Source organism: Siphateles boraxobius, unplaced genomic scaffold, assembly GCF_051911475.1.
Source record: "Siphateles boraxobius isolate OS27281-9 unplaced genomic scaffold, OSU_SipBor_1 35, whole genome shotgun sequence".
Taxonomy (NCBI): Eukaryota; Metazoa; Chordata; class Actinopteri; order Cypriniformes; family Leuciscidae; genus Siphateles; species Siphateles boraxobius.
This window is the reverse complement of record NW_027508975.1, coordinates 5,959,413-5,985,000: the sequence shown is the minus strand read 5'-3', so window position 1 is coordinate 5,985,000 and position 25,588 is coordinate 5,959,413. Positions and strand designations below refer to the sequence as shown.

General features: G+C 41.0%; 1 protein-coding gene across 1 annotated transcript in view; it reads left to right on the top strand.

The window, feature by feature from the left end:
* dlgap3 (discs, large (Drosophila) homolog-associated protein 3) overlaps window positions 1-25,588 on the top strand; it is a 212,969-nt gene that overhangs the window by 161,290 nt on the left and 26,091 nt on the right. The window contains exon 3 of the mRNA XM_077196070.1: window positions 22,831-23,966. Within this exon, the coding sequence (XP_077052185.1) occupies window positions 22,902-23,966 (1,065 nt within the window). The 5' untranslated portion in view covers window positions 22,831-22,901. The remainder of the gene's footprint in view (window positions 1-22,830; window positions 23,967-25,588) is intronic.

Here is a 25,588-nt window from a genome sequence, read left to right as displayed (position 1 = left end):
ATGATTGGTTTCTCGGGGCAAGTCGGGCTCAGCCCACCGCCCCCAGTGCCAGTCTTCCCTGAAGTGCATGAGGAGCTTACGAGGGCATGGACGGCACCTTTCTCTGCCAAAAACCGCCTAAGTAGCTCCTCCCCCCCTCAATACCCTTGACGGGGCACAGCGAAGGGTTATAGTAGTCAGCTTTATTGTCGATTCTTCACATGCTCTAGACATACAAGCAATCGAAATTACGTTTCCCTCCATCCCACGGTGAAGACACTTGATTGTTTTGTTTTTCGAGGCCGACCAACACAAACCGAGGCGTGGTGTGAAACAAAAATTGGTGTGGCGAGCCTTATGAGGCTATCCCTTCAGTGGAGCGATCTGTCGCGATGCAGCTGTGCTGGCGACCGCTACCTCGTGGAAGGGGGATCCTCGTCTCCCCTCTAAGGCCTATAAGTTCTCGTTGAGGGCGTTCCCCTTCCGCCACTCCCGCTGGGCCTCCACAGCAGCCCCCAGCCAGGACTCAGTATGGAGGTGGCCGCAGTAGGGACGCCCAGCCCGCTCCAGGCGCTGCCAAGCCAGGTGGCAAGCAACAGCGAAAGCAGCACTAGTGGCGTTTTAATTGGGATCCCAATCAGTCAACACGTCGACTACGTCGAACGTGAGTGACAGAAAGGGAACGTCTTGGTTACGTATGTAACCCTCGTTCCCTGAAGGAGGGAACGGGGACGTAGTCCCGTCGCCACTATTGCTGGACCACTGCTAACTCCGGGCTCCACTCGGCTCCTCAGCGAAAAACAACTGGTACGTGCATCCACTTCCGTATTTTTTTCCGGGGCGGAGCGTGTGATGCAATTCTCGCATTAGCTCGTTTTTAACAATACTCGAAGATGACAGGCTCCCTAAGCGTGATCCCAATCAGTCGACATGTCGACTACGTTTCCGTTCCCTCCTTCAGGGAACGAGGGTTACATACGTGACCGAGACGTTCTCTTATCACACAATAAACAGTGTGTATGTCTGCTAATTAGATCACACTGAAAACACCCTGTTCCTCCTGCTGTTTGTCTCTGTTTGCACCCATGGCTAAGTACAAATGCATGATGGGCTTTATTCTCATTTTTGCACGGCTCACTAAAAGCTGTTTATCCACGCATCTTTTGACTGTTGCTCTTCACACTGGACGTCAGGGTTTATCTATTTCAGCATTAAGCTGCAAACTCTGTGGCCACATAAACATGACCTGTTGTTTGTCATGCCAATAAAGCACACTAAACTGAAACTACAGTCTGTGAGGATAAGAAAGTGGCCACCATCAACATCTTCTGTACTTCACACAATGTGACTGATCTGAACTGCCAGATATTTGTTGTCCCCAGCCTGAAGACAACAGATTGATATAAACAAGAATTATTACAAGGATCATCTGTCAGTCTGGTCATTAGCCAACTGAACCAGTTGTCGCAATTTATTTTTATTTGCCATAACCGAGCTACAGCTCTGGTAATTTGGCACGACTGCTATAACAGCAAATTGCGGCAATTATTTGAATACAATTATTCTTTATTATACACTGCTGACATGTCTGTGCAACTTCTGTGCATGTGTCTTTGTGTGTATGACAGAATTAAAGACCCCATGATTTTGTAGCTTTGGAGCCATATATCATTATATCACTACCATATCTATTTTCGGCAAATAATACATTTTAAAATAAATCAATTCATTTTTTTTTTTTAAGAGCCCATTTGTATATTAGGATATTAGCTGATATTAGATATTTAATTGTAGCTATATGCTCATTTTCTCTATTTTATTATCTTCATCTAACACTCACTTAAAGTTTCTTTAAAAACACTATAAAGATAATTTCATCTTGTGCATAATGTAAAGCCTAAATTCACTTGCAGCATTTAAAGTGATTGTTGTTCTATTATTATTATTATTATTTTTAGTGTTCATTTTCATTTATACAAAATACATACTTTATATAAGTAATTAGATGTTTTTTTTTCTTTTTATTCTCTCTTTCTTTCTTTCTTTCTTTAAAATAACAATAATTATGAATTAAAAATAATTATAAGTCATAATGAAAAATGTAGATTATAATTATGGTAAATTATACGTTTGTATAGTTTCTTTCTTTTTTATTATTTTTTTTATTTATTTTATTCTTTCTTTAAAATAAAAATAATTGTCAATCATTTAGATGATTATAGGAAATAATTATATAAATAATTATAGATTTTTTAAAAAATATTTTCTTTTTCTTTCTTTCTTTAAAATTTGAATAATTAATTCAATTCAATTCAATTCAATTCAAATTTATTTGTATAGCGCTTTTCACAATACACATTGTCTCAAAGCAGCTTTACAGAAATTGCATTTCGGAAATGTACATAGAAAAATACAGTTAGTTAATCAAGTATTAATTTATGGCATAACATATCGCCGGCTTTGAGTCGTCTCTTCACAGGCGTCGAGTCGTCTCTTCACAGGCGTTGGGGCATCTGAAGTCTCCGTGAGAGGCTGGATACAAACTGGAGCTGACGAACGCTATTTACCTCGGGACTAGCGTCCCGAGATAACAGCAGAAAGGCAGATGGGAAATAATTAGCATAGCTGATGTTCATAATGTTAATGCATTCGAACTGATTCAGCAGTATCAAAGGTTAAGCATTAAGTGAATGCTTGGTTAAAGAGATGCGTCTTTAATCTAGTTTTAAACTGGGACAGCGAGTCTGAGTCTCGTACAATATCAGGAAGGCTATTCCAGAGTTTAGGAGCTAAATGCGAGAACGCCCTCCCTCCTTTAGTGGACTTAGATATCCTAGGAATGACCAGAAGCCTCGAATTTAGTGATCTTAAAGAGCGCGATGGATTGTATGGCGATAGAAGGTCTGTTAAATACGCAGGAGCTAAACCATTTAGGGCTTTATAGGTCAGTAGGAATACTTTGTAATTGATACGTAACTTAATAGGTAACCAGTGTAGAGATGATAAAATAGGAGTTATATGATCATATTTTCTTGATCTAGTAAGAACTCTAGCAGCTGCATTTTGCACTAACTGTAGCTTGTTGATTGAGGATGCAGGACAGCCAGCTAATAAAGCATTACAGTAATCTAGTCTCGAGGTCATGAGTGCATGAACTAACTTTTCTGCATCAGAAACAGATAGCATGTTGCGTAGCTTAGCAATGTTTCTAAGGTGGAAAAAGGCTGTTCTTGTAATATATGAAATATGATTTTCGAAAGTCAAGTTGCGGTCTAGTATAACACCCAGGTCTTTTACTGTAGTGGATAAAGTAACAGGACATCCTTCTAAATTAAAGTTGTATTGTAAGGGATTTTGTGGGTAGTTTTTTGGACCAATAAGTAGTACCTCCGTTTTATCTGAATTTAATAGCAGGAAATTACACGTCATCCAGCATTTTATATCATTTAGACACTCTGTCAATTTAGATAAGTTAGTGTTTTCATCTGGTCGTGATGAGATATATAATTGAGTGTCATCAGCATAACAGTGGAAATTAATTCCATGTTTTCTTATAATATTACCAAGTGGCAGCATGTATATTGAGAATAGCAGAGGGCCTAACACAGATCCTTGCGGCACTCCATAGTCTACTGACGTTATCTTTGATTTTTCCCCATTTAGACAGACAAAATGGTAACGGTCTGATAAGTAAGATCTAAACCAGCTTAATGCCTGTCCCTGAACACCAGTGTAGTTTTGTAGTCGATCCAGGAGTATTTTATGATCGATAGTGTCGAACGCAGCGCTTAGATCGAGTAGAACTAGTATTGAGATACAGCCTTGGTCAGAAGCTAAAAGTAAATCATTTGTAATTTTAACTAGCGCAGTTTCTGTGCTATGATGCGGTCTGAATCCCGACTGGAATTTTTCATAGATATCATTTTCTTGTAAGAAAGAGCACAATTGAGCGGACACAATTTTTTCTAGTATTTTAGACATAAATGGAAGATTTGAGATGGGTCTGTAATTTGCTAAGTTATTTGGATCTAATTGCGGTTTCTTAATGAGAGGTTTTATTACTGCCAGCTTGAATATTTTTGGAACATGACCTAAAAATAAAGACGAGTTAATAATATTAAGAAGAGGCTCTTCGACTACAGGTAACACTTCTTTCAGTAGTTTAGTGGGTATTGGATCTAATAAACATGTTGTTGGTTTCGATGCAATGATAAGTTTATTTAGCTCTTCCTGTCCTATAGTTGTAAAGCGGTGTAGTTGTTCTAGAGGGGCCATAATTGAGGCTGAATCATAAGACATCATAGAGGATTGTATATTTACAATTGTGTTTCGGATGCTTTCTATTTTCTCATTGAAGTAATTCATAAAATCATTACTACTATATTGTAATGGAATATTTTGCTCTGGTGATGTTTGTTTATTTGTTAGTCTAGCCACGGTGTTGAATAAAAACCTTGGATTATTTTGGTTATTTTCTATTAGTTTGCGGAGATGCTCAGCCCTGGCTGCTTTTAGAGCCTTTTTATAACGTGACATACTGTCTTTCCACGCGATTCTAAAGACCTCTAAATTAGTTTGTTTCCATTTACGCTCTAAGTTACGAGTTTCTCTCTTGATTGCATGCGTAGCACTGTTGTACCATGGTGCTTTAGTTTTCTCTCTAACCTTTTTTAATCTAATTGGTGCAACAATATCTAGTGTACTAGAGAACATGGTGCTCAAACTGCTAGTCATTTCCTCTAGTTCATCTGTTTGTTTGGGTGCACTGCGCAGCTGAGATAGATCAGGTAAGCTATTTGAGAATCTATCTATAGTGGTTGGAAGGATTGTTCTGCCTGGTCGATAACGTGGCGCAACGTGACAAATTTCAGCAGTACGTATTATACAAGTTACCATGTAATGATCAGTGAGATCATCACTTTGCGGTATAATATTTATATCAGTTGGATTGGTTCCATATGATATAATTAAATCTAGTGTATGATTTAGACGATGAGTGGGACCACTGACGTTTTGCGTGACCCCAAAGGAGTTTAATAAATCTGTAAACGCAGTCCCTAACGCATCATTTGTATTATCTACGTGTATGTTAAAGTCTCCAACAATTATTGCTTTATCGACATTGACCAATAGATCTGAGAGAAAGTATGCAAACTCTTTTAGGAAATCAGCATAGGGCCCTGGAGGTCTATATAGGGTAGCCAAGGCTAGAGATAATATGGATTTGTTTCTTGCATCTAAGAGCGTAACATTTAGCACAAGTACTTCAAACGAATTAAACCTGTGACCTGTTTTCTGAGTAACATTAAGAATATCTCTATAGATTGTTGCAACACCGCCGCCACGACCGATCAGACGGGGCTCATGCTTATAACAGTATCCTGGTGGAGTGGACTCATTTAGACCGAAATAATCATTTGGTTTAAGCCAGGTTTCAGTAAGGCAAAGTACATCGAAACTATTATCTGTGACCATTTCATTTACAATAACCGCCTTAGGTGTGAGCGATCTAATGTTTAGAAGACCTAGCTTTAGAAGTTGTTTTTGTTCACTGATATTTAGATTTTCTGGTTTAATTACAATAAGATTTTTGCTAGATCCTACACTAGATTTATTGTTTGGCCTCACTAAGCGAGGAATAGACACAGTTTCTATATAATGTTCTACACTACTTATATCAATTAAGTTGGGACAGCAAAGACTGTGATTTGGACTTTGACTTACTAGTCATATGGTGTGTAACGTCTTGGAGATGTTGTCCGACAGAACAGCCGCTCCGATTCTGCTGGGGTGCAGGCCATCAGCACGGTAGAGCCTAGGTCGCTCCCAGAACAGATTCCAATTATTTACAAAGAGCAGTTTCTGTTCATTACACCATGACATTAACCATTCATTTAGAGCAAATAATCTACTGAACCTTTCTTGTCCTAGTCGGTACGTGGGAAGCGGTCCAGACACGATGATCGTTGCTTCAGGCGATGTGCTGCGAACCGTCTCGATCAGGCTTCTGTAGTCCTTCTTCAGAACCTCCGTCTGCCGCAGCCTGATGTCGTTCGTCCCCGCGTGTAGGACCACAGCTCCGACGCGCTCGTCACCGTTCAGGATCTCGGAAATCTGTGCAGCGACATCAAGAACACGAGCACCAGGAAAGCAGTGAGTGCGCACCTTACGCTTACCTGAGGTAGCACGGACATGACGGACCATGGAAGTGCCGATGATCACGGCGGCGTCACGTTCCGGCTCGCGAAGAGGGGAGAAGCGGTTCCGGGTGGAGATCTCGAAGACCGGGAGGGGGGGGGAAGTCCTTGGTCTGGTCCTGGCTCGTGTCTTCCGCTGTGGGATCACCCAGGGTCCGTGGTGTTGCCTCGGTGCCGGAGTGAATGAAGGCAGAGATGATCGCGTCCTCCTGGGCAGAGAAACGCACGGAGTAGACGAAGTCGGAGTCAAAAAGTTACTAACCACTGACTTGTGAGCATCGGCGCGTGATGTTTCAAGCGTTGATCGCCGATCTCGCAGCTCGGCTTGCTTCACCAGCAGAACACGGATCTGCTTCTCCACCGACTCCAGCTCCAATCGTACCGAAACCAGCTCGAATGTGTCCTCACCTGCACTCAGAGGTAACGTTAGACACACATCCGATATGTTCGCCATTATAACAGATGAACAGTAAATTAGTAGTGATACTACCAATATCACTACTAATTTAGGACTGAAATTATGGATATAACACGTATCCTTTCAGTCAAACGGGTGTAAAATGAGAGGGTCGATAGGCGCGAGGCCACGCGTGAAATGCTAGCGGGCTAAAGGCTAGTAGCCGAGATTCGGAAAGTTGGATCTAAGTAGCGATATCAAAGCAATCCGATTGTTTTTTATAAGGAATAGTGTCGAGGATAAGTTCACATGATATAAAAATAGAAAGTGCTTGTTTATAAATGAGTGGTAAAGAAGAAAATCAGGGATTAATGAATCAATTCGACGGAGCTCCAAACACAAACACAGATCGCACGCGCATGCGCAGAATTCTCGGTTATTCATTAGGGTTATTCATTAAAAATACAATTATAGATCATAAAGGAACATTTTGATTACAATAAATTATTATATAATAAATTGATTATAAATTATTATAGATTTTGTATTCTTTTTCTTTCTTTCTTTTATAATGTCATTCTTCCTTTAAAATAAAAATAATTATAAACAAAATAATTATAGATGCTTTTTTTCTTTTTACTTGTATTTTTTCTCTTTCTTTTTTTCCTTCTCACTTCAACATTCAACTTCCAACTGTGCCCATCAAACAATGTCATGTGGTATTTAAAAACAAGCCTGTGAACCTCTTCAGAGAGACCTCGGCACTGCAGGCCTGGTTTTTACACCGGTGTGTTTGCGTATTTTTGTTGCCGTTCAGTTCAGAGAGATGAAAAGAAAGAGGCGCCGATGACCAACATTTGCCTGCCATTTCAACCTAAATACGTCAAAAAACCTCTGATCCAGTACACGGTTTCAATCTGACATTCAACGAGCATCTGTCTTGGTACTTTTCTACCAACTCGACGATTGTACTTCAGCATGACTTCAAAGCCGAACTGCTTCATGTGCATTAAGGACGCAATCGCAAGCTGGCGAAAACCAATGGGAAATCATTATGAAAATGATCCCTGTTGTACATGAAATAACCTAGTTAATGGTGTAGCCTAGCAACACAGAGCTTTGGGTGTGCTTTCGAACATGTATGCGGAAGAACATACTTTTGATAGCATAAAACTCTGATTCCATCCCTCACCGTCACAGAGGTGACGTGGCTCAACGTCCTCATATGAGCACAGCTCAACGACTGTTTGCTCAGTAAAGCAGTCAGTAAAAAGAGCAGAAGGCTGTTTAAATCCCTCTCAACCCTCTGTTCCACTCACAGTGCTAATGGTGCACAGGCCCGTAACATGAATAATGAGCATAACATCCATTAACACACGAGCACCTGGGCTTATTGTACTCTCTGGGCTGGATAACAGTGACTGTGAGAGAGCTAGAAAGGAAAAGAATGACTGAGAGGATGAAAGACATGTGCGTGTATGAATATTCAACATATCTGCACCAAAGCACAAGCCTAGAACAAGCTAATAGATCAAAGAGGGTAAAACGGGCCTCTCACATGGTTATGGGCTCATTCGATAGTCTCGTCACATCGCATATATGTACACTAACTTGTAATTTGGCATCTTATTTTTGGTAGCTATAGCCATTCATGTCAGCAGAAACGTGTGAATTATCTACTCTAAGTTTGATATCAGCCACACATCTCCATGCTGATAAGTGTGATATCTGTTCTATTATCAATTCATGTTCTTGTTCACCCCCCTCCTAATCTTTTCACTGTATTCTCCCTCCATTTTCCCTTACGCCTAGTTTTTGACCTTCCATTTTGTCCTTCAGTGTCTCCGCTCTTCCCATTTTTCTTCGGCAGCCTTGTCTATTCTCTTTCCCGCTGTGGGTGAGGGACTGGAGGGGGTTGGGCGTGCTCTATCTCTCTCTCTCTCTCTCTCTCTCTCTCTCTCTCTCTCTCTCTCTCTCTCTCTCTCTCTCTCTCTCTCTCTCTCTTCGAATATGTTTCTCTCTCTCTCTCTCTTCGAATATGTTTGTAGGTGTATTAGATACAGTATTTTATAGAGTAATGGACTGAATTAGTCATGTGAAATTGTGAGGTGCTAGACTTCAGAGAAGCAGAAAAGTTAGCTTTTTCCTCTCACTTTCATAGTCTGTCTGGAGAAACGATTGATAAATTGCTCCATCCTCTCTCATATTGAGCTCCTGGCTGCCGATGACTTGAGGCACTGAAAGATGGAGAGGAGGAGGGGAGCTGCTAAAAAGATGGATCAGTTCTTTGAAATTAAAGAATTTCTTTTTTTTCCCCTCCTATTTTCAGATGTAAAAACCGGAGGGTTCGATGATGCTGTTTACTTTGCCTGTATTGAGAAAATATTCTGGGTTAAGTTAAACTCAATTGACAATGTTTATGACATATTGATGATTACCACTAAAATGAATTTTCACAACAACAAAAGCATAAATCTGGGTTACATTGAGACACATAGACTCCCATTATCCTGTCGTAACACTTTTTTGTTTTTGAAAGAAGTTTCTTATGCTTACCAAGGCTGCATTTATTTGATAAAATACAGTAAAACAGTAATATGGTAAAAGATTCTCATATAAAAAAACTGTAAATATATTTTTAAATGTAATAGGCTTCATGCCGAACATCACACGAATAAATAGGAAAACATTGCATCCGCTTGTCTGAGAAAGTGTTAAAAACAGTACGAACTGAAGGCGATGTCTATGGATTTTATTCAATTTCAAATAACAAATCGATATTTGATCAAGAAAGGTCATGTGATTCAAGTCCTTTTTTTCTTTAAGTTCACAATCTTACGCTCTTCAGGATTGCTCCCTTCCTGGGAAGGACAGGATCTCAAAGCCTCACCTGTAGAGAGGGAGAAGAAAGAGTGGGAGACGCAGGACACAGAGAAATCTGCCCTCAGGGTGTGAATTCTCATTTATCTGTTAGTGTCCATCTCTCCATATTGGAGGTGAAGGATAGAGCAGGCCGGGGAAGGGATGAGGCAAGAGCTTATCTCTTTGGAGAGAGGGATTTAGAGAGAAATCATATCAAACCCCTTCACCTGTGCTGGGTATTATGCGTGTAATGGTCTGACTTGGCCCACACAGAGTGCACAAGTACATAAAGATTTCTGTGTGCTCAGAACTGATGAATTCTGTCATCATTTACTAATTTGCATGTCGATCCAAACCTTTTGTTTCCTTTTTTATTTACACTGTAAAAAGTGCTACAACTGCCAGCTTAAGGAGCTATTTCTACCTGATCTGATTGTTTTGTTGGTGCAACCCAATGTATTAAGGTTGATTCATTGATGTTAGTGAATACCTTTTATTCTTTTTTACATTTTCAACTTTCTTTAGTATGTAATGATGCAGTTTAAACAATAAAAATGTCTGCAAAGCACAAAGTCTCTCCGAAGGGAGTAATTCTCTATGAACTCCCTCAAATGCCTCAATTGTAATCCTGAGGTTTCTTCCGTGAACGTACACGTCACAATATTCCTAATTTAAATAATTCCCACACAAGGCATATGCAAAAAACAGGGGCGAGGCCTGCTTGAGTTGTGTTAGTAGTGTGTTGTTGCCATAGAGACACTGTTTGTTTGTTTTTACCGCAGATCTAACACGGCTATGATAAGGGCTTGACATTTCTGTAACATGCTCAAAGCAGTTGACCAATCACAACACACTGATCCAGCTGACCAATCAGAGCACATTGCACTTTTCAGAAGGAGGGGCTTCATAGAGACAGGAACTAAACTGAGTATTACTGACAGACTGGGAAGAGAAGTGCTGCAACAATGTAAAATATGTGAAATATGTTTTTTGAACATTCAATCATTAAAACCTATTATTTTCTAGAAGACCACAAAATCAAGTATTTGTAAAAAGACATAATAGGTCTTGTTTAAATAATATTTCAGAATAAAATATTTACTAAAATTCGATATTACCATATACAGCAATTATGTACAAAACACAAAAGTAAAAATAAAACGAAGAATGCAGAAAGTAATTCTTTAAAATAAAATGAAAGTTAATGACAAAAAAGTGGCATAAAATGAATTTATTTTTCATGGTGCTTTTTTATCACTATGGAGCTCGACAGATGACAGCCCAGTTCCTCATTCATTGTCATTATATGTAAAACAGTGGTCAGTACTTTTGTATTCTACATAAAAAGGCTACAGGTTTAGAACAACATGAGGATGAGTAAATGATTATGATGATTTTAATTTGAGGTTTAACTTTCCATTTTAGCAGAAATTGCTCTCAAAACACTGCAATGTTTCCAGCCTAAATAACTCTTGCTTGTCAATTACTGGAGCATTACTGCAGTCTGAACTTATACATCAACTCACACTAATACCATTGCACTCTGACAAAAACTACTGGAATGTCAGCCAGAATATACTCATCATCCGCCTGCCCTCGTCATTCTCTTTCTATCTCTCTGGTGCTTCTTTGCATTTTTCATTAGCTTGCTCTGTAAAGGCCAGCTATCTTTGACTAGAACTGGGTTACAAAAGCATGTTCGGAGTAAAATCTCATTCAAAATGTATGTGATAGCTGAGCTCGCAGTCCTTATACAACTATAACAGGAATGGAATATACATGCATTACTAAAAGAGTGAGCCATGAAATGCAGCCATGCATTTATTTATTTTACCCAAGGGCTGAAGTAACATTTCACTGCAACTAATCACCGATTGAATTGATGTATTATGGGAATTTTCCGTGTCCTCGACAGTGGAATGCATCATAAATATGTCTGAAAAGACGTGTACCCCTTCATTCATAAATTCAATAATTCTTCCAACTGTGCTTGTGAAAAGCATGTTTCCATGCAAAAATAATTGTTTTGGATGGCGCTGAGGTTTAAGATTGCTTTTGCTGTTTAAAATAAAATAAAATAAAATAATGACCATTACAGTGCTTCCCTCTACTGTTCTTCCTCTGCTGTTTTACAGGCCTAAAGTAAATCCAATTTTCTCCTATCTGCTTTGCAATGTTCTCACATCCGTAATGACAACCTCCCAGTCCAACCGCAGGAAATTAACAAAGCCTCTCTGAACAATTCTAAATATTTAACGAGAGTGATGTCTACATGCTCATAGGGCTGAATGGCGCCATCACTGGAAGCAGATGTGCATAAGGTTATGTGAGAATAAGATAACATTCTGGAAAAGCCTAGGACGTATCTGCTCTTTTGTATCAACATGCTTGATTCAGCAATAGTCACCGTTGGAAAACAAGACACAATGGCTGGAGCTATTAAGAGGACAGTGTATGCATTCTTAGCTAGCTGTGTGGAAGTCTCACATCAGTGGCATTGTTTCTGCATTGAAAGAGTTCAATTTAAATGACATTCGCCAACACAAATGGCAGAGTTTGGAATCTGCACACATATTTGCAATAAAGACCCATACCAATGTGCTGCTGCCTGATATTATTGTTATTATTCTCATCACTATTGACCTGTAAACTGTATTTTGGCTTAGTAGGATTCCTCTCTGGTTGCTTAATACTCAAGCCAGACAACAAAATGAGTCCCTTTTTCTGGTCTGGTAGAACCCACTCAGAATCATAAACACGGGACGTGATGGTAAACTGTCCATTGTGTCAATGGATGATATGCACATGAGAGTTGCCTTGATGTTGAAAGTGGCGTGGAAGCTGTACCTCTTTCATGGGAAAGATGTAAATTTCGGGACACATCATCAGTAATGTACCTTTGAATCAGGGGGTGTTTCGGCCCTTTCAACACTAGACACCCTCATCAAAGGTGGCCAGCTACAGTGTGATCAAACCTGAGCTTGTGTCCCATGCCCAATCACGAAAATTGTCTGGTTGATTACATGGCACTGCCCATGGGACTATGCAAGGCAGGAGGCTTCCTCTTCCCTGAGTCAAGCCTAAGGCTGACCGCATACCTTGTTCAGTCTCCTCATGGAGGGTTGTGACATGGGTTCTCAAGTGGGTTATAGGGTGGGGGGATTAGTGAGTGGGTCATGTTGATGCTCTTTGAGCCCTACAAGGGTCCTTCCTCTTAATCCATATCCACTGGCTGCTTCTTTCGGCCGCTTCAGAGATTGATCTAATTGTTTGTCGCAAAGCCTGTCCACGGATGCCAAGGTCTTTCAGCAGTCTGATGGTAGAAGAAGCCACAAAACCTCTGCATCCCACTTCAACCGGATAGACTTTCGCTTTCCATCCTCGTTGTTGAGCGTCTGCTGCCAGTTCTGTATAGCACAGTTTCTTGCGTTCATAGGCCTCATCCGTTGAATTCTCCCATGGGACTGTGAGCTCAGTGATGTAAACAGACTTCAATGAAGGGGACCAGAGAACCAAATCTAGTCTAAGGGTGGTGACTGCAATCTCAGGTGGAAAGATTAGTTGCTGGCCTATATCGACTAGCAACTTCCAGTCCCGGGCCATGGCTAGCTGTCCAGCTTCTGGTTTAGTAGGGGGATGGTTGGGCTTTTTCTGTCCCTCTCGGATGAAGTTTGGGGCCGTGATGGACTTGATTGCTCTCAGGGGCACGGAGTTGGTGGTATTCCTCTGGTTCTCAAGAGCTGCTGCCAGACTCTTGAGGACCTGGTTGTGTCTCTAGATGTAGCGACCTTGTGTGAGGCTGGTCTTACAACCGACCAAGATGTGCTTAAGAGTCGCTGGAGTTGGGCAGAGGACACAGGTTGGGTCCTGGCCAAACCACTGGTGTAGGTTTTTTGGAGATGGGAGCACATCATAGGTGGCTCTGATGATGAAGCTGATGTTGCTTGCCTCCATTTCCCAGAGCACCCTCCAGCTAAGCTTTCTCCTCTCGAGGCCTTCCCACCTCATCCATTGTCCCTGCTTGGCAAGAGAGACAGCCTTTGCACTTCTTACCGCCTCCTCCTGACGGCGCACCTCCTCGACCACCATTTTCCTCCTCTCTGATGTTGAGGCCTTACGCCAAGTTGGCTTGCTTGCCGTGAGGCCAAGGCCTCCTCTTCCCAACTGGACGTGCCCTAGAATGTCGCTGTGCCTCAGGGCTGACGTAGCTTGCTACACTGCGTCGGATGGTGTCCATTTCTGTCCAGTTAACAGAGATGGAACGGCATTGCTGATGGTCTGGTCTCTGGAGTCTTTCAAAGTCATCTGGAGTCTCACTTTAGAACACTAGTACTTTTCGGTGAGGCTCGTGTTAGGAAGTTCAAGGACCCCTTTGCCGTAGAGGCTGATGTTAGTCAGACAGCGTGGGACGCCAATCCATTTCTTCAAGAATGAAGTCATGGTTCGCTCCATCTTCTCCACAGTTGTTATTGGGAGCTCGTAAATAGTGAGTGGCCACATTACCCGAGGGGGAAGTCCAAATTGCAGGCACCAGAGCTTGAGCTTCCCTGGAAGAAGGGTACTGTTGATGTTTTCTAGACTGTTGGTAATGTCCTGCCTTACTTGCTGCACTTGGTCTTTGTCCCTGAGGCTTGCATTGTACCATCTACCCAGGCTTTTGACAGGTTGCTCAGACACTGTTGGTATTGGGTCATCACCAATGCAGAACTTCACATCTTTAAGCTCTCCCTTAACTATTGAGATGCTTTGTGACTTGTTTGGTTTGATTTTCATCTGGCCCCACTTGATGTTCTCCTGCAGTTTTCCAAGTAGCCGCCTGGCATATGCTGCAGTAGTGGTCACGGTGGTCATGTCATCCATGTATGCTCGGATAGGTGAAAGGTGAATCCCGTTCCTAGTTCGCTCGCCCCCCACCACCCATCTTGAGGCCCTGATGATGACATCCATGGCCATTGTGAAGGCCAGGGGTGAGATTGTACAGCCTGCCATGATGCCTACTTCCACGCGCTACCATGATGTTGTAAAGTCGGCTGTTGTATTTCCCAGAGGTGGGAAGAGGTGGGAAGGCCTTGAGAGGAGAAAGCTTACCAGAACCAGGAAGTACGACCATATTAGCCCGGTTCTGTCAACACTGCATTGGCTCCCTATTAAACATCATATAAATTTTAAAATATTGCTGATTACTTACAAAGCACTAAATAGTTTAGCTCCCCAGTACTTGAGCAAGCTCTTAATGCATTATAGTCCTTCACGTCTATTGCGATCTCAAAGTTCTGGACAGTTGATAATATCTAGAATATTTAAATCAACTGCTGGCGGTAGATCCTTTTCCTATTTAGCACCAAAACTTTGGAACAATCTTCCTAACATTGTCCGGGAAGCAGACACAGTCTGTCAGTTCAAAGCTAGACTAAAAACACATCTCTTTGACCTAGCATTCACATAACACTCTATAGACTTCTATAATTCAATATAAGGCTGCTTAGATTAGGTCAGCCGGAACTGGGAATACTTCCCTTAAATCCTGATGTACTCGTTACATCATAAGAAGAATGGCATCCACGCTAATTTTATTGTCTTTGTTTATCCCGGGGTTTTCCCGCAGCCTGCCGGATCCAGGCCGTTTCCAGATCTGACGAAGGACTTTCGCCTGGACCTGATGACAATGCAGTGCTGAAGAGCCAACTAGCCTCTCCCTATGGAGGATCCCAATACCACTCTACAGATAAAGCGTTGTGGAATTTTTCGGTTCGCGTACCTACCCAAAGTGATAAGATAAAATAAAATTCTGCAGCAAAATTTATAGACAAGATAAGTAGTTTGTGTAGGCATGGTTTGTAAGGAATTACAAACCTGCGCACATATATTCAAACGCACTTAATGCGCATGTGAACGCCATCAGCTTCTATCACAGGTTCACGTTTAAAGTCTGTTTAGAGAGAACGGTGTCGTCTTAGCGGCCCCTAATTTAAAAACAAATGATCATTTAGACGGAAGTTAATCAATCAAAACTAACTTTAGCTGGAAAAAAAAAATTCAAGAACCACTATAAAACCAAACCAATCTCTGTTACCTTAAATTATATGTTTATCTCTGTAAAGCTGCTTTGAAACAATCTACATTGTTAAAAGCGCTATATAAATGAGGATGACTTGACTTGACTTGACTTGTAAAGCACAGTTGCAGGTCTTCAAAGTAGGCTTTTACTAGACTAGTGACGGATGATGGAACATGGAAGAATTTGAAAGATTCCCAGAGGAGGTTATGGGGAACTGATCCAAAGGCATTGGTCAGGTCAAGGAAGATTACATGGATGTCTCTCTTGTCTCTCTTCGCCGCTTGGATCTGGTGCCAGATCATGTTGATATGCTCCAAGCAACCAGAGAACCCAGGAATGCCGGCCTTCTGTACAAGTGTCAATGCACTTGTTCTTCTCCAAGTAAGTAGACAACCTCCGTGCTATCACGCTGAAAAAGATTTTTCCCTCAACGTTGAGAAGGCAAATTGGCCGGAATTGACTAATGTCTGTTGCATCTTTCTCCTTGGGAATCAGCATCCCTCCAGCCCTTCGCCACACCTTAGGTATTATTCCCTTCTGCCACACTATCCTCATGAGCCCCCAAAGATAGCGTAGAACATCTGGTGGGTTCTTGTAGAGCTTATATGGTACTCCATTCGGCCCAGGGGCTGATGCTGATCTTGCGCGCCGTACTGTACTCTCTACTTCCTTCCATTTTGGAGGGCCAGTCTCCAGATTGAATTCGGGAGGTTGAATAGGTGGGATGTCATGTGGGATAACTATTTGTTCATGCCTTTTTGGGTCATGGTTGACCTTTTCAAGATGTTCTTCCAGTTCCTGCTTTGGAATTTTCAGGATTCCGCTTTTTTCCTTAGCGAAGAGATCTTTAACGAACTTGAAGGGGTTTTTGTTGAACCTAGTTCTTGTGTGTTCCTCCTTCTTGCGAAGTTTTCTCAGGTTCTCTGCTCTTCGTAAGGTTGCCAACCGACACTTGATGTCCCCCTGGAGTAGCATGATACCCTCTCTCTCTGCATCAGAGCCCTTGTTCCACTGCTTTCTCAGCTGCCTTCACCATCTGACCAGCATTTCGATGTGTTGTTGCCTCCTGGATTTGGCTGGTGCTGGTATTGCTTTGTCACTTCTCCTTGTGTTTACTCCAAAGCGCTCTTCTCCGTAGTGGTAGATGACGTCACCCATCCTTTCCAGCTTTTTTTCTGCTGTGCCCACTTGTTGCTCCAGGATTTTTGTCATGTCGTTGTTGACTATTTCCCACTCTCTCTTTTCAACAGCTTTGGGCAACTTCACACTCGGTTTGTGCCCTTTGATCTTTTCCTCCTTGGGAGGTCTCTGTGGTTGAGTGGGTTCCTCCACCCGCATTTCTGTGCTTGTTTTATAATCCTCAGTGACAATGGTGCTGATGCTCTGCGAACTTTAGTTTTTATCCCGTTGCTGTGCTTCAATCGACTGTTTTGACTGGTTGCTTCGTAAGAAGTACTGGTCAATGCGAGGCCCTTGTTTCTGCTTTCTCAAGCACCCTCTCTTTCCTTGGTGGGTCCTCAACCCCCTGTATGATGTACACTTGTACACTTGAAGAGAGTGTCCAGCTGCTGTTGCGGTTGTCTCTGGTTGCTTAATACTCAAGCCAGACAACGACAACAAAATGAGTCCTTTCTTCTGGTCTGGTAGAACCCACTGATGCTATAACTGACCACATGAGGAAGAACGGGCTAGTATTTGCCCACAGGTGGACTTAAAAAAACCTAAAATTAATTAATTATTATTATTATTATTATTATTTTGTAATTGCAAGCTTAGTGGCACTGAGTCTGTGAAAGATATTACAGATTTTGTGAGGCACATACAAGGGTAACACTTTATTTTGATGGTCCACTTTAGACATTCTACCAACTATTGCCTAAGTAACTTTGCAACTAAATTTCAAATAACTGTCATTAGAGTATTAGTAAACTGTCTGCTTAAAGGTGCAGTGTGTGACTTTTAGCGACATCTAGCGGTTCGGTTGCGAGTTTACACTAAGGGCTCAGCCCACCGCTCACCCCTCCCTTTCGAAGAAGCTACGATGGCTAAAACGGGACAAACATCGTCGTCTGAGACGGCAGAGAATAGCCAGAGTAAACCAAGTTTCTGTACAACAGTCCATTATAAACCACATCATGGATAAAGTTTACAAAGCCATAGTCAGGTGAGGATCAAGGGTCTTAATACGTAATATAATAATAGTAATTAGTTGATTGTCTCATGAACGTAACCAGCACATTTCTCCCCACATAGCAAACCCATAATACAGCGAGGGAGAAGAACCACATGAAACTATGCAACTATATATTTTTTCGAACGGGGTAGTAAAAGTTTAGCTGGCTAATATGAGCTGTTACTGTGGCTGAGCTGGTTAAAGCGTTAAGCCTTGTTTATACTGGACACGTCCACATGAGCCCAAAGGTGCATGCGGCAAAAATAACGTGATTGTAACAGCGCGAGCGCCTCCCCATCCCCTAGACACCATTTACTACACACAATAGGCTTTTTTTCTCTGATTTTGGAAACTCGATCGACTTAAAATGCTTCCAAGATCGACGGGTTGGTGATTCCTGTAACTGTTTTACGGTCAATGACAAGAGTACTAATCAGCTGTCTCACGAACGTAACCAGCACATTTATCCCCACATAGCAAATCCATAAGACAGCGAGGGAGAAGAATTAAGTTACATGAAACAATCCAACTACATATTTTAAACCACTGACAAGGGAAAAGTCACTACTCACGGTATTTATGGCTAGCTTCTAGCTTTCTGCGGCTTCTCTTTCAAGGTAGTGACGAAACGCGCTCTGTAACGCTGTTTGTTCGCTGTCGGCTACGGTAGAAACATGACGTCACAATATGTCGACCTTCATAGAAGGGGATTCCCGCGCCTATGTAGATATAAATGCCTCATTCTAAGGTAATAAAAACATTACGGTTTATTAAGTAAGTTCTTTATACGCCACTGAACACATAGTTATGGATGTCATATTGCATTTCTGTTAATAGATACTCACATTTTTTACACATTGCACCTTTAATATTTGCTAACTCTTTATTGTGATGCTCTCCAACAGACACTCTACTGACTATAAGTACTTTTCAACTACGTCAGCTCATTCCACTAACCCGAACCCTAACCTAACAGTCTACTACAATCTACTAATACTCTAATGAGAGTTAGTTGACATATAGTTGACAAGAAACTTATAGTTTATTGAGTGTCTAAAGTGGACCATCAAAATAAAGTGTAACCCTTCGGGGTGGAAAAAATTGTGTATTCATTTTTTGTGTCTGCATGTGTGTATTACAGTATGTCTTTAATATTGAAATATAATTGTATTACAATTCAGCCAATACTAATAAGCCAACAGTTATTTTAATTCTTATTAATTTATGGGCAATAACCAATGAAACCAATAAATGGCCGAAATTAAATGTCTTTAATATTTTGACTAAATAAATGAAAAAAGTAAAACACAGCTCACGTGTGTGTGTGTGTGTGTGTGTGTGTGTGTGTGTGTGTGTGTGTGTGTGTGTGTGTGTGTGTGTGTGTGTGTGTGTGTGTGTGTGTGTGTGTGTGTGTGTGTGTGTGTGTGTGTGTGTGTGTGTGGGTGGCCTGGTAAACCCTACCTTATGGGGACAAAATCCTGTTGAAAATCCTTGTTCGTGTGGGGACATTTTTTGGTCCCCATGAGGAAAACAGCTTATAAATCATACTAAGTGATGTTTTTTGAAAATGTAAAAATGCAGAAAGTTTTCTGTGATGGGTAGGTTTAGGGGTAGGGTTAGTGTAAGGGAATAGAATATACAGTTTGTACAGTATAAAAATCATTATGTCTATGGAAAGTCCCCATAAAAAATGGAAACACTACATGTGTGTGTGTGTGTGTGTGTGTGTGTGTGTGTGTGTGTGTGTGTGTGTGTGTGTGTGTGTGTGTGTGTGTGTGTGTGTGTGTGTGTGTGTGTGTGTGTGTGTGTGTGTGTGTGTGTGTGTGTGTGTTTGCAGATGCGGTAAAGACTAAAAGCGGCCATTTTAAGTGAATATAGGCATCAAAACATGAATTTTGAGATTTGCTAAAAGATTACATTTAACAGTGCAACAGTGTAAATTATTAGTGTTTTTAAAGATTAACTTTAAATAAGCATTATATGACAGCAAAGTTAATGTAACTTGAAATGTAAAAATAGAAATATGATATATTATACAATTAATTTTAAGGTGTCCGTTTTACAGTGTAATTATACATTTAAGTACTGAGTAAGTAATGGGGTTAGTTGCATGTAATAAATAATATAGTAACTACATGTAATCAGGAAACTGTAAAATAAAGTGTTACCAATGGTTACACTGTATTTTAAGGTCTCCTTGTTACAGTGGAATTATACATTTGTCAGCGTGGGTTGCATAATCACAGAAACGAAAAGTGCTGGATCTAATTGCAACAGTCTATTTATTAAACAAACTTAAATATACACTTCAACTGGATATTTTCAAACAAAAACACCAGGAATTACAGGCACATATTTTAGAGTTTACACACAGTTTAGAGAACTGACAAAGAGAAAATTTACATTTACATTTACATTTATTCATTTAGCTGACGCTTTTATCCAAAGCGACTTACAATTGCTATATTTCAGAGGTCGCACGCCTCTGGAGCAACTAGGGGTTAAGTGTCTTGCTCAGAGACACATTTTAACAAATTAAACAAAGGGTTATATATTATGCAGACCTACACATTTTGTGCAAATTTCTGTTTTCTTTTTTCTTTCAGATTTAAGTCTATAGAGCTATTATATTAGTTCTAGTACACCGGCCTGCAATGGTTAGAGAAGTGGTTGTAGTGTGTTTGTTTGTGTTTATATGTGAATGGAAAGTTTTTTGATTGCTCCATATGGCTGGCCTTTGCTTGTATATTGGCAAGACTGTACCATAAGGCTGTGAGTCTAAATAACGTGATAGAGAGACACATAAAGACAGACAGAGACTTATACTGGCTTTCAAGCAGCTGGCGATGAAACAGACAGGCAGCCGCATAATCGAGTGAAAGAAGTAGGTCAGAAGCAAGAGAGATAGTGTCTGGAGAGACTCTGAGCGGGTGAGGAAAGGGAGAATAGAAATGATAGGATGGGTTTCATGCCCTCTTTTGTTTTCATCTCCATTTTCATCCCGGGTTCAGGGAGGAGACAGTGTGATGATTCCACGGGAGGCAAACGGAGACCAGCTGGCACCTGAAGTGCTGTTGAGTGACATTGATTGACAGAAGCATCTACTAAATTACGGGAAACACCAGACTCTGTGTTATTCATGCTGTGAGATGTGACAGCACCATGCAACTTGATGTACATTGTGAACGTTTGTTCTTTCAGACTTTCTAACACACACACACACATGCGCACACACATTGACTTTCCGTGTTTCATGGGGACTTTCCATAGACATAATGATTTGTATACTATACTAACTGTATATTATATCCCCTAACCGGTCCTCACAAAGATGATTGTACACATACACAAACAAACACACACACACACACACACACACACACACACACACACACACACACACACACACACACACACACACACACACACACACACACACACACACCTGCCTCAGAAACACTTTGAAATCAATGAGACTTGTGCATGATATAATTATAACATTATGTTTGGAGTATGTTCCACCATCGGACATATGATATATATAAATTTAGTTATGCTTTAGTTATGGTATTAAATGAAGTAGAAACAATGTGAAAAATATTTTACATGACTTCCTCAGGGAAAAAAATAATGACCTCTTACGCTGGTGTACAGCATTCGATATTTAACAGTAGAGTAATCACCGTTCTGCTATTTTGAGCTCAGAGTTCATGACACAAAGCATCAAGTTAGATGTGCAAATTTAGCTCATTAAAAGTAACAGGCTGATCTCCATCTAATGATCACCTCAACATCTGTCAGCAATAGCTCGCGTTTGGAAACGCCACCTGCTTCAAAGACCATATGAACGGCAACCACCTGACAAGCACAAGCCTTTTTCCATTTCGCTCCGTTTCCTTTCAGGCTTTTTGCCTATTTTATCTTTGAGATCACAAAATGGGCACAGATTGTATTGTGAAACAAAAAGCAGATTTATCAGTAATGAACATGAACTAGATTAAAGGTTGAATTAGCAGAGAATAATTTCCTGCTCTGCCAAATGAACAGATTTTGAGAGATAGTGACACAATGACTCAATCCAGCAAAGAACCTAGAGGGAACAAATGGAAATAAGTCTTGCACAGCATTTGCCTACCCTCACTCATGTGTGTTCAGGGTCAATGGCAGCGCTGCTACGCCAGAAGTATCGGAGTGTGCTTGTTCTGCATTGTCAGCTGCCTGGTTGTAGTTATTGAAATACAAAACAGCACATCCCTGAAAAGGAAAATGATATCATTTGCTACAATATTAACTTTTTCTTGGTAGGTTGTTCTCAAAATGTGTTTATTTTTCAGCCTTGATTGAAATTAAGTTCAGTTGTCTCCCACTAAAGTCCGTAAAAATATTTTATTTTATTACTCAAATGAAGAAATGGTTGGAACACCAGTGACACCTTTTCAAAAGTTTTTTTTTTTAGATGTTGTCAATATAATTTCAAAACATATAGTGCTGATTAGACTAAAATTAATAAAAAGTGGCATGTGTTTTTTTTTTTTACACAAACATTAAACAATATAACACCAATAACCTGCTGATAATGAATGATATAAACATGATTAAATTTGAAGGTAAATTAATCTTTTTTTAGCCACAGAGAATCACCTGAAGCATAGTATAATCTTTTTTTTGTCCAATTTTATTCCAATATTTTTTTTTATCATAGATACATTTATTTTAATTGATTTATATTAATTTAGATTATATTGTTTAATACTATTTTATATGTTGTTATTTCATTCTATATATTGTATTAGATATCATGTTTTTCTGTTTTGCTAATGCTGAACTTGAAAAGCAAATAAATGAATAATTATAAATGTCATTAAAGTGGTGTAACATATGAAGGGGACAAGGGCTTTTCCAGGTACATGACTATTTATAACTTTTTTTTTAAAAGTGCAAAAAATATAGTCAAACCATTTTATGTTATTTAATACAATGATATAAGTAATAACATAATGCCTTTTATTTCTCCACTTTATTTGAAATCCTTTTACATCTAAAAAGTCAAGGAACATGTTGGTCACCATATTTTGAGAATAATGCTGATTTTTTATGTACTACATGTAAAAGTGTTCATTTGTCTCATCAAAATATTTCCTTTTATTTCTGTCTCTCTATATAGTTGACTCCGGCGCAGCCCTGTCGCGCCCGCAGCGCCCCCTCTCGGCCCGGGCGGCCCACCATGCCCCGTCCATGAAGGGCTACCAGGTGAGTCGCAGTCTGTCTCAACACTCCTCTGGGCCTTGCTACTGCATGCCTGAGGATGGCGACACTGCGCGGGACTACATGCACCATCCTGACCACTACCAGGGGCACAATGACCACCCCTACTACCCGCCTGGTGGGCCCCCTGAATCCCTGGCCATGGTAGCATCTGGTGGAGGCACCTTTCCTCGCTCACACCCCAGTCAGCCGCAGCCCTACGACTCCACGTGTGAAGAGTGTTTATCCTCGGGAGTGCATGGCCACGGGCATAAGATGCACCGTATCCCGCCCAACCTTCTGGATCAGTTCGAGAAACAGTCGCCCTTCCACCCCGACGGCTTCCACACCCTGCAGTACCAACGCGCAGCCAGCGGGGAGCAACGCAGCGAGAGTCCAAGTCGCATACGGCATCTGGTGAACTCGGTTCAGCGTCTCTTTGCAAAGTCTCATTCTCTAGAGACGCCATCTAAACGAGAGTTTAACGGCACCCGTGGGGGAGAGTATCGGGAGAGGGATAGGGGGCACCGCAGCGGTGGCGAGGAAAGCGGTGGACATCATTATTCGGGAACACACCAGTCTCGCTCTGCCCGTCGCAACAAGAGCCGAGAACGAAGCAAGAGCGGAGACTCCCGCCACGAGTCTCGCAGCTCCCGCCACCGCAGCAAAACAGCTGGCTGGTGGAGCTCCGATGACAACCTGGACAGCGACAGCAGCTTTCTGGTGGGTGCGGGCAGGGGCGGTCGGGGGTATCCCACTGGACACGAGACTCTGGATGCTGCTATCCAGGAGCTTACCCTGAGGAAATCTAAGGGTCCACCTCCAGGAGAGTGCATGGCTTGCACCAACATAGCCATGGCAGGGGACAGCGGACACTCTCTGAAGAGGAGCACATGGTCAGCCATGACGGTCAGTCAGGCTAGAGATGTCTATCCATCTTCCCGTGGTGGTGGAGGTGGAAGTGGAGGAGGAGCAGGAAGAGGTGGAGGAGGATATGACAAGGCATTGGTTCCTCTGGATCCCAAAATGAAGGAACGATCACTCCACTATCTGCAGGCAAGTTCTGTTTATATGTACATTTGACGGAGATGTGAAAAATTCAGAAGTGAAGAATCGGCTCCCTTTCAATGAATGAGTGTGAATTTGAATCTAATTGGATCTAATCAATCAATCAATCAATCAATATCTATCTATCTGTACAAATATCTATTGTTCTATCATGCCATAAGGCCTATCTGCATTTGTAATTTAAAGACATTGTCAATTCATTTCTGAATGGCGTACAACCTCAATATGTAAGTGAGACAAACTTTTACAATATGTGAGCCTATTTTGAAGTCAGTGCAGTGACCCCAAATTGGCTTCCACTGAGATTTCAATATTTATGTGGTGTCTCTGTTCTCAAATACAATCAGTCTGCTGTCCTTATTGACTTGCAGATTCATTTCATTGTCAAAAGAATTAATCTGTCTGCAGAGATGAGATCTGCACTAAATGACAATTTCTGTGAGAGAAAGAAAAAAAAAACATAACTTGATGATTATGTTTGTAATCAGCTGCTAGCTGTGAAGAATGGAGCCTGATGCTATTTCCAGCATCTGTCAGCTCAGTGTGAAAGGGTGAGAAACAGCATCAGAGGACACAGAAAAACAACACATTAACCCTTGGCCTGTATAAAACCCAATGTGAACACTCACAAACGCTGCTATTGATATCAGTAGTGAGCTGTGTGCTCCATTTCTCCTACTCATCTGCTCAATTACACACACATCACTGACATCCTGCTTTCAAGTGTCCTAGAATACAAGATACTTCTTAGCATCATAATTCAGCTGCCTACATGGTTTGAACAGAAGGGCAGCTGCATCATAAATGCATTGTTCTTACACACAGATATACTACAAGTGACAACTCACTATGTATCTCATTATTCGGTATAAAACACATTACAGGTTTGGTATTGATAAAGGGGCACTTGAGCCTTACTCACACAGAAATGGGGTTACAATCTTTTTGAAAGATTGGGAAATATGATGCTATATGTCCACTCAGTAACATGGTGTATATCAATCAAAATACCATGATATTACCATCTGACACCACCACTGACCATAGTACTTCAGTACTTCTTGAAAGAAGTTTAGTTTTGCTGCAGACAGATTTCCAATATGTCTCCAATGGTTGTATGTGCTGCTTAAAAAATACTTTCAGAAACTACATGAACAAATGACAGATTGACAATTGGAAGTTCTGTCCTGAGCTGTACCAAACAATCTCTTTTACTTTAATATCCTATTAAAGTCACTGTAAAGCTGTATTGTTAAAAGCGCTATATGAACATGACTTGACTTACTGTATGTCCTGTCTCTTCCTTGATGAATGAGCAGCACATACTGTAATTGGACTCAACTACTGTTTTCCTTTCTGTTTTTCACTTTCTTCTCGCATACACTCTTAGGCTGTTATACTCACTCACTGTGAACACAGCTGTTTATGCTACCACAAATACTTATTTGTGTACACACAACTGGGGGAGGAAACTCTATCTGAAATGACAACAGGTTAAATGAGGATAATTGTTTTGAGTGCCTCCTATGCACTCTCCCACACTTCCCACCGAATGTCAGCATAATATTATGGTTACGTTTGTAAGGTAACAGGACAGAGCACTAGGAGGT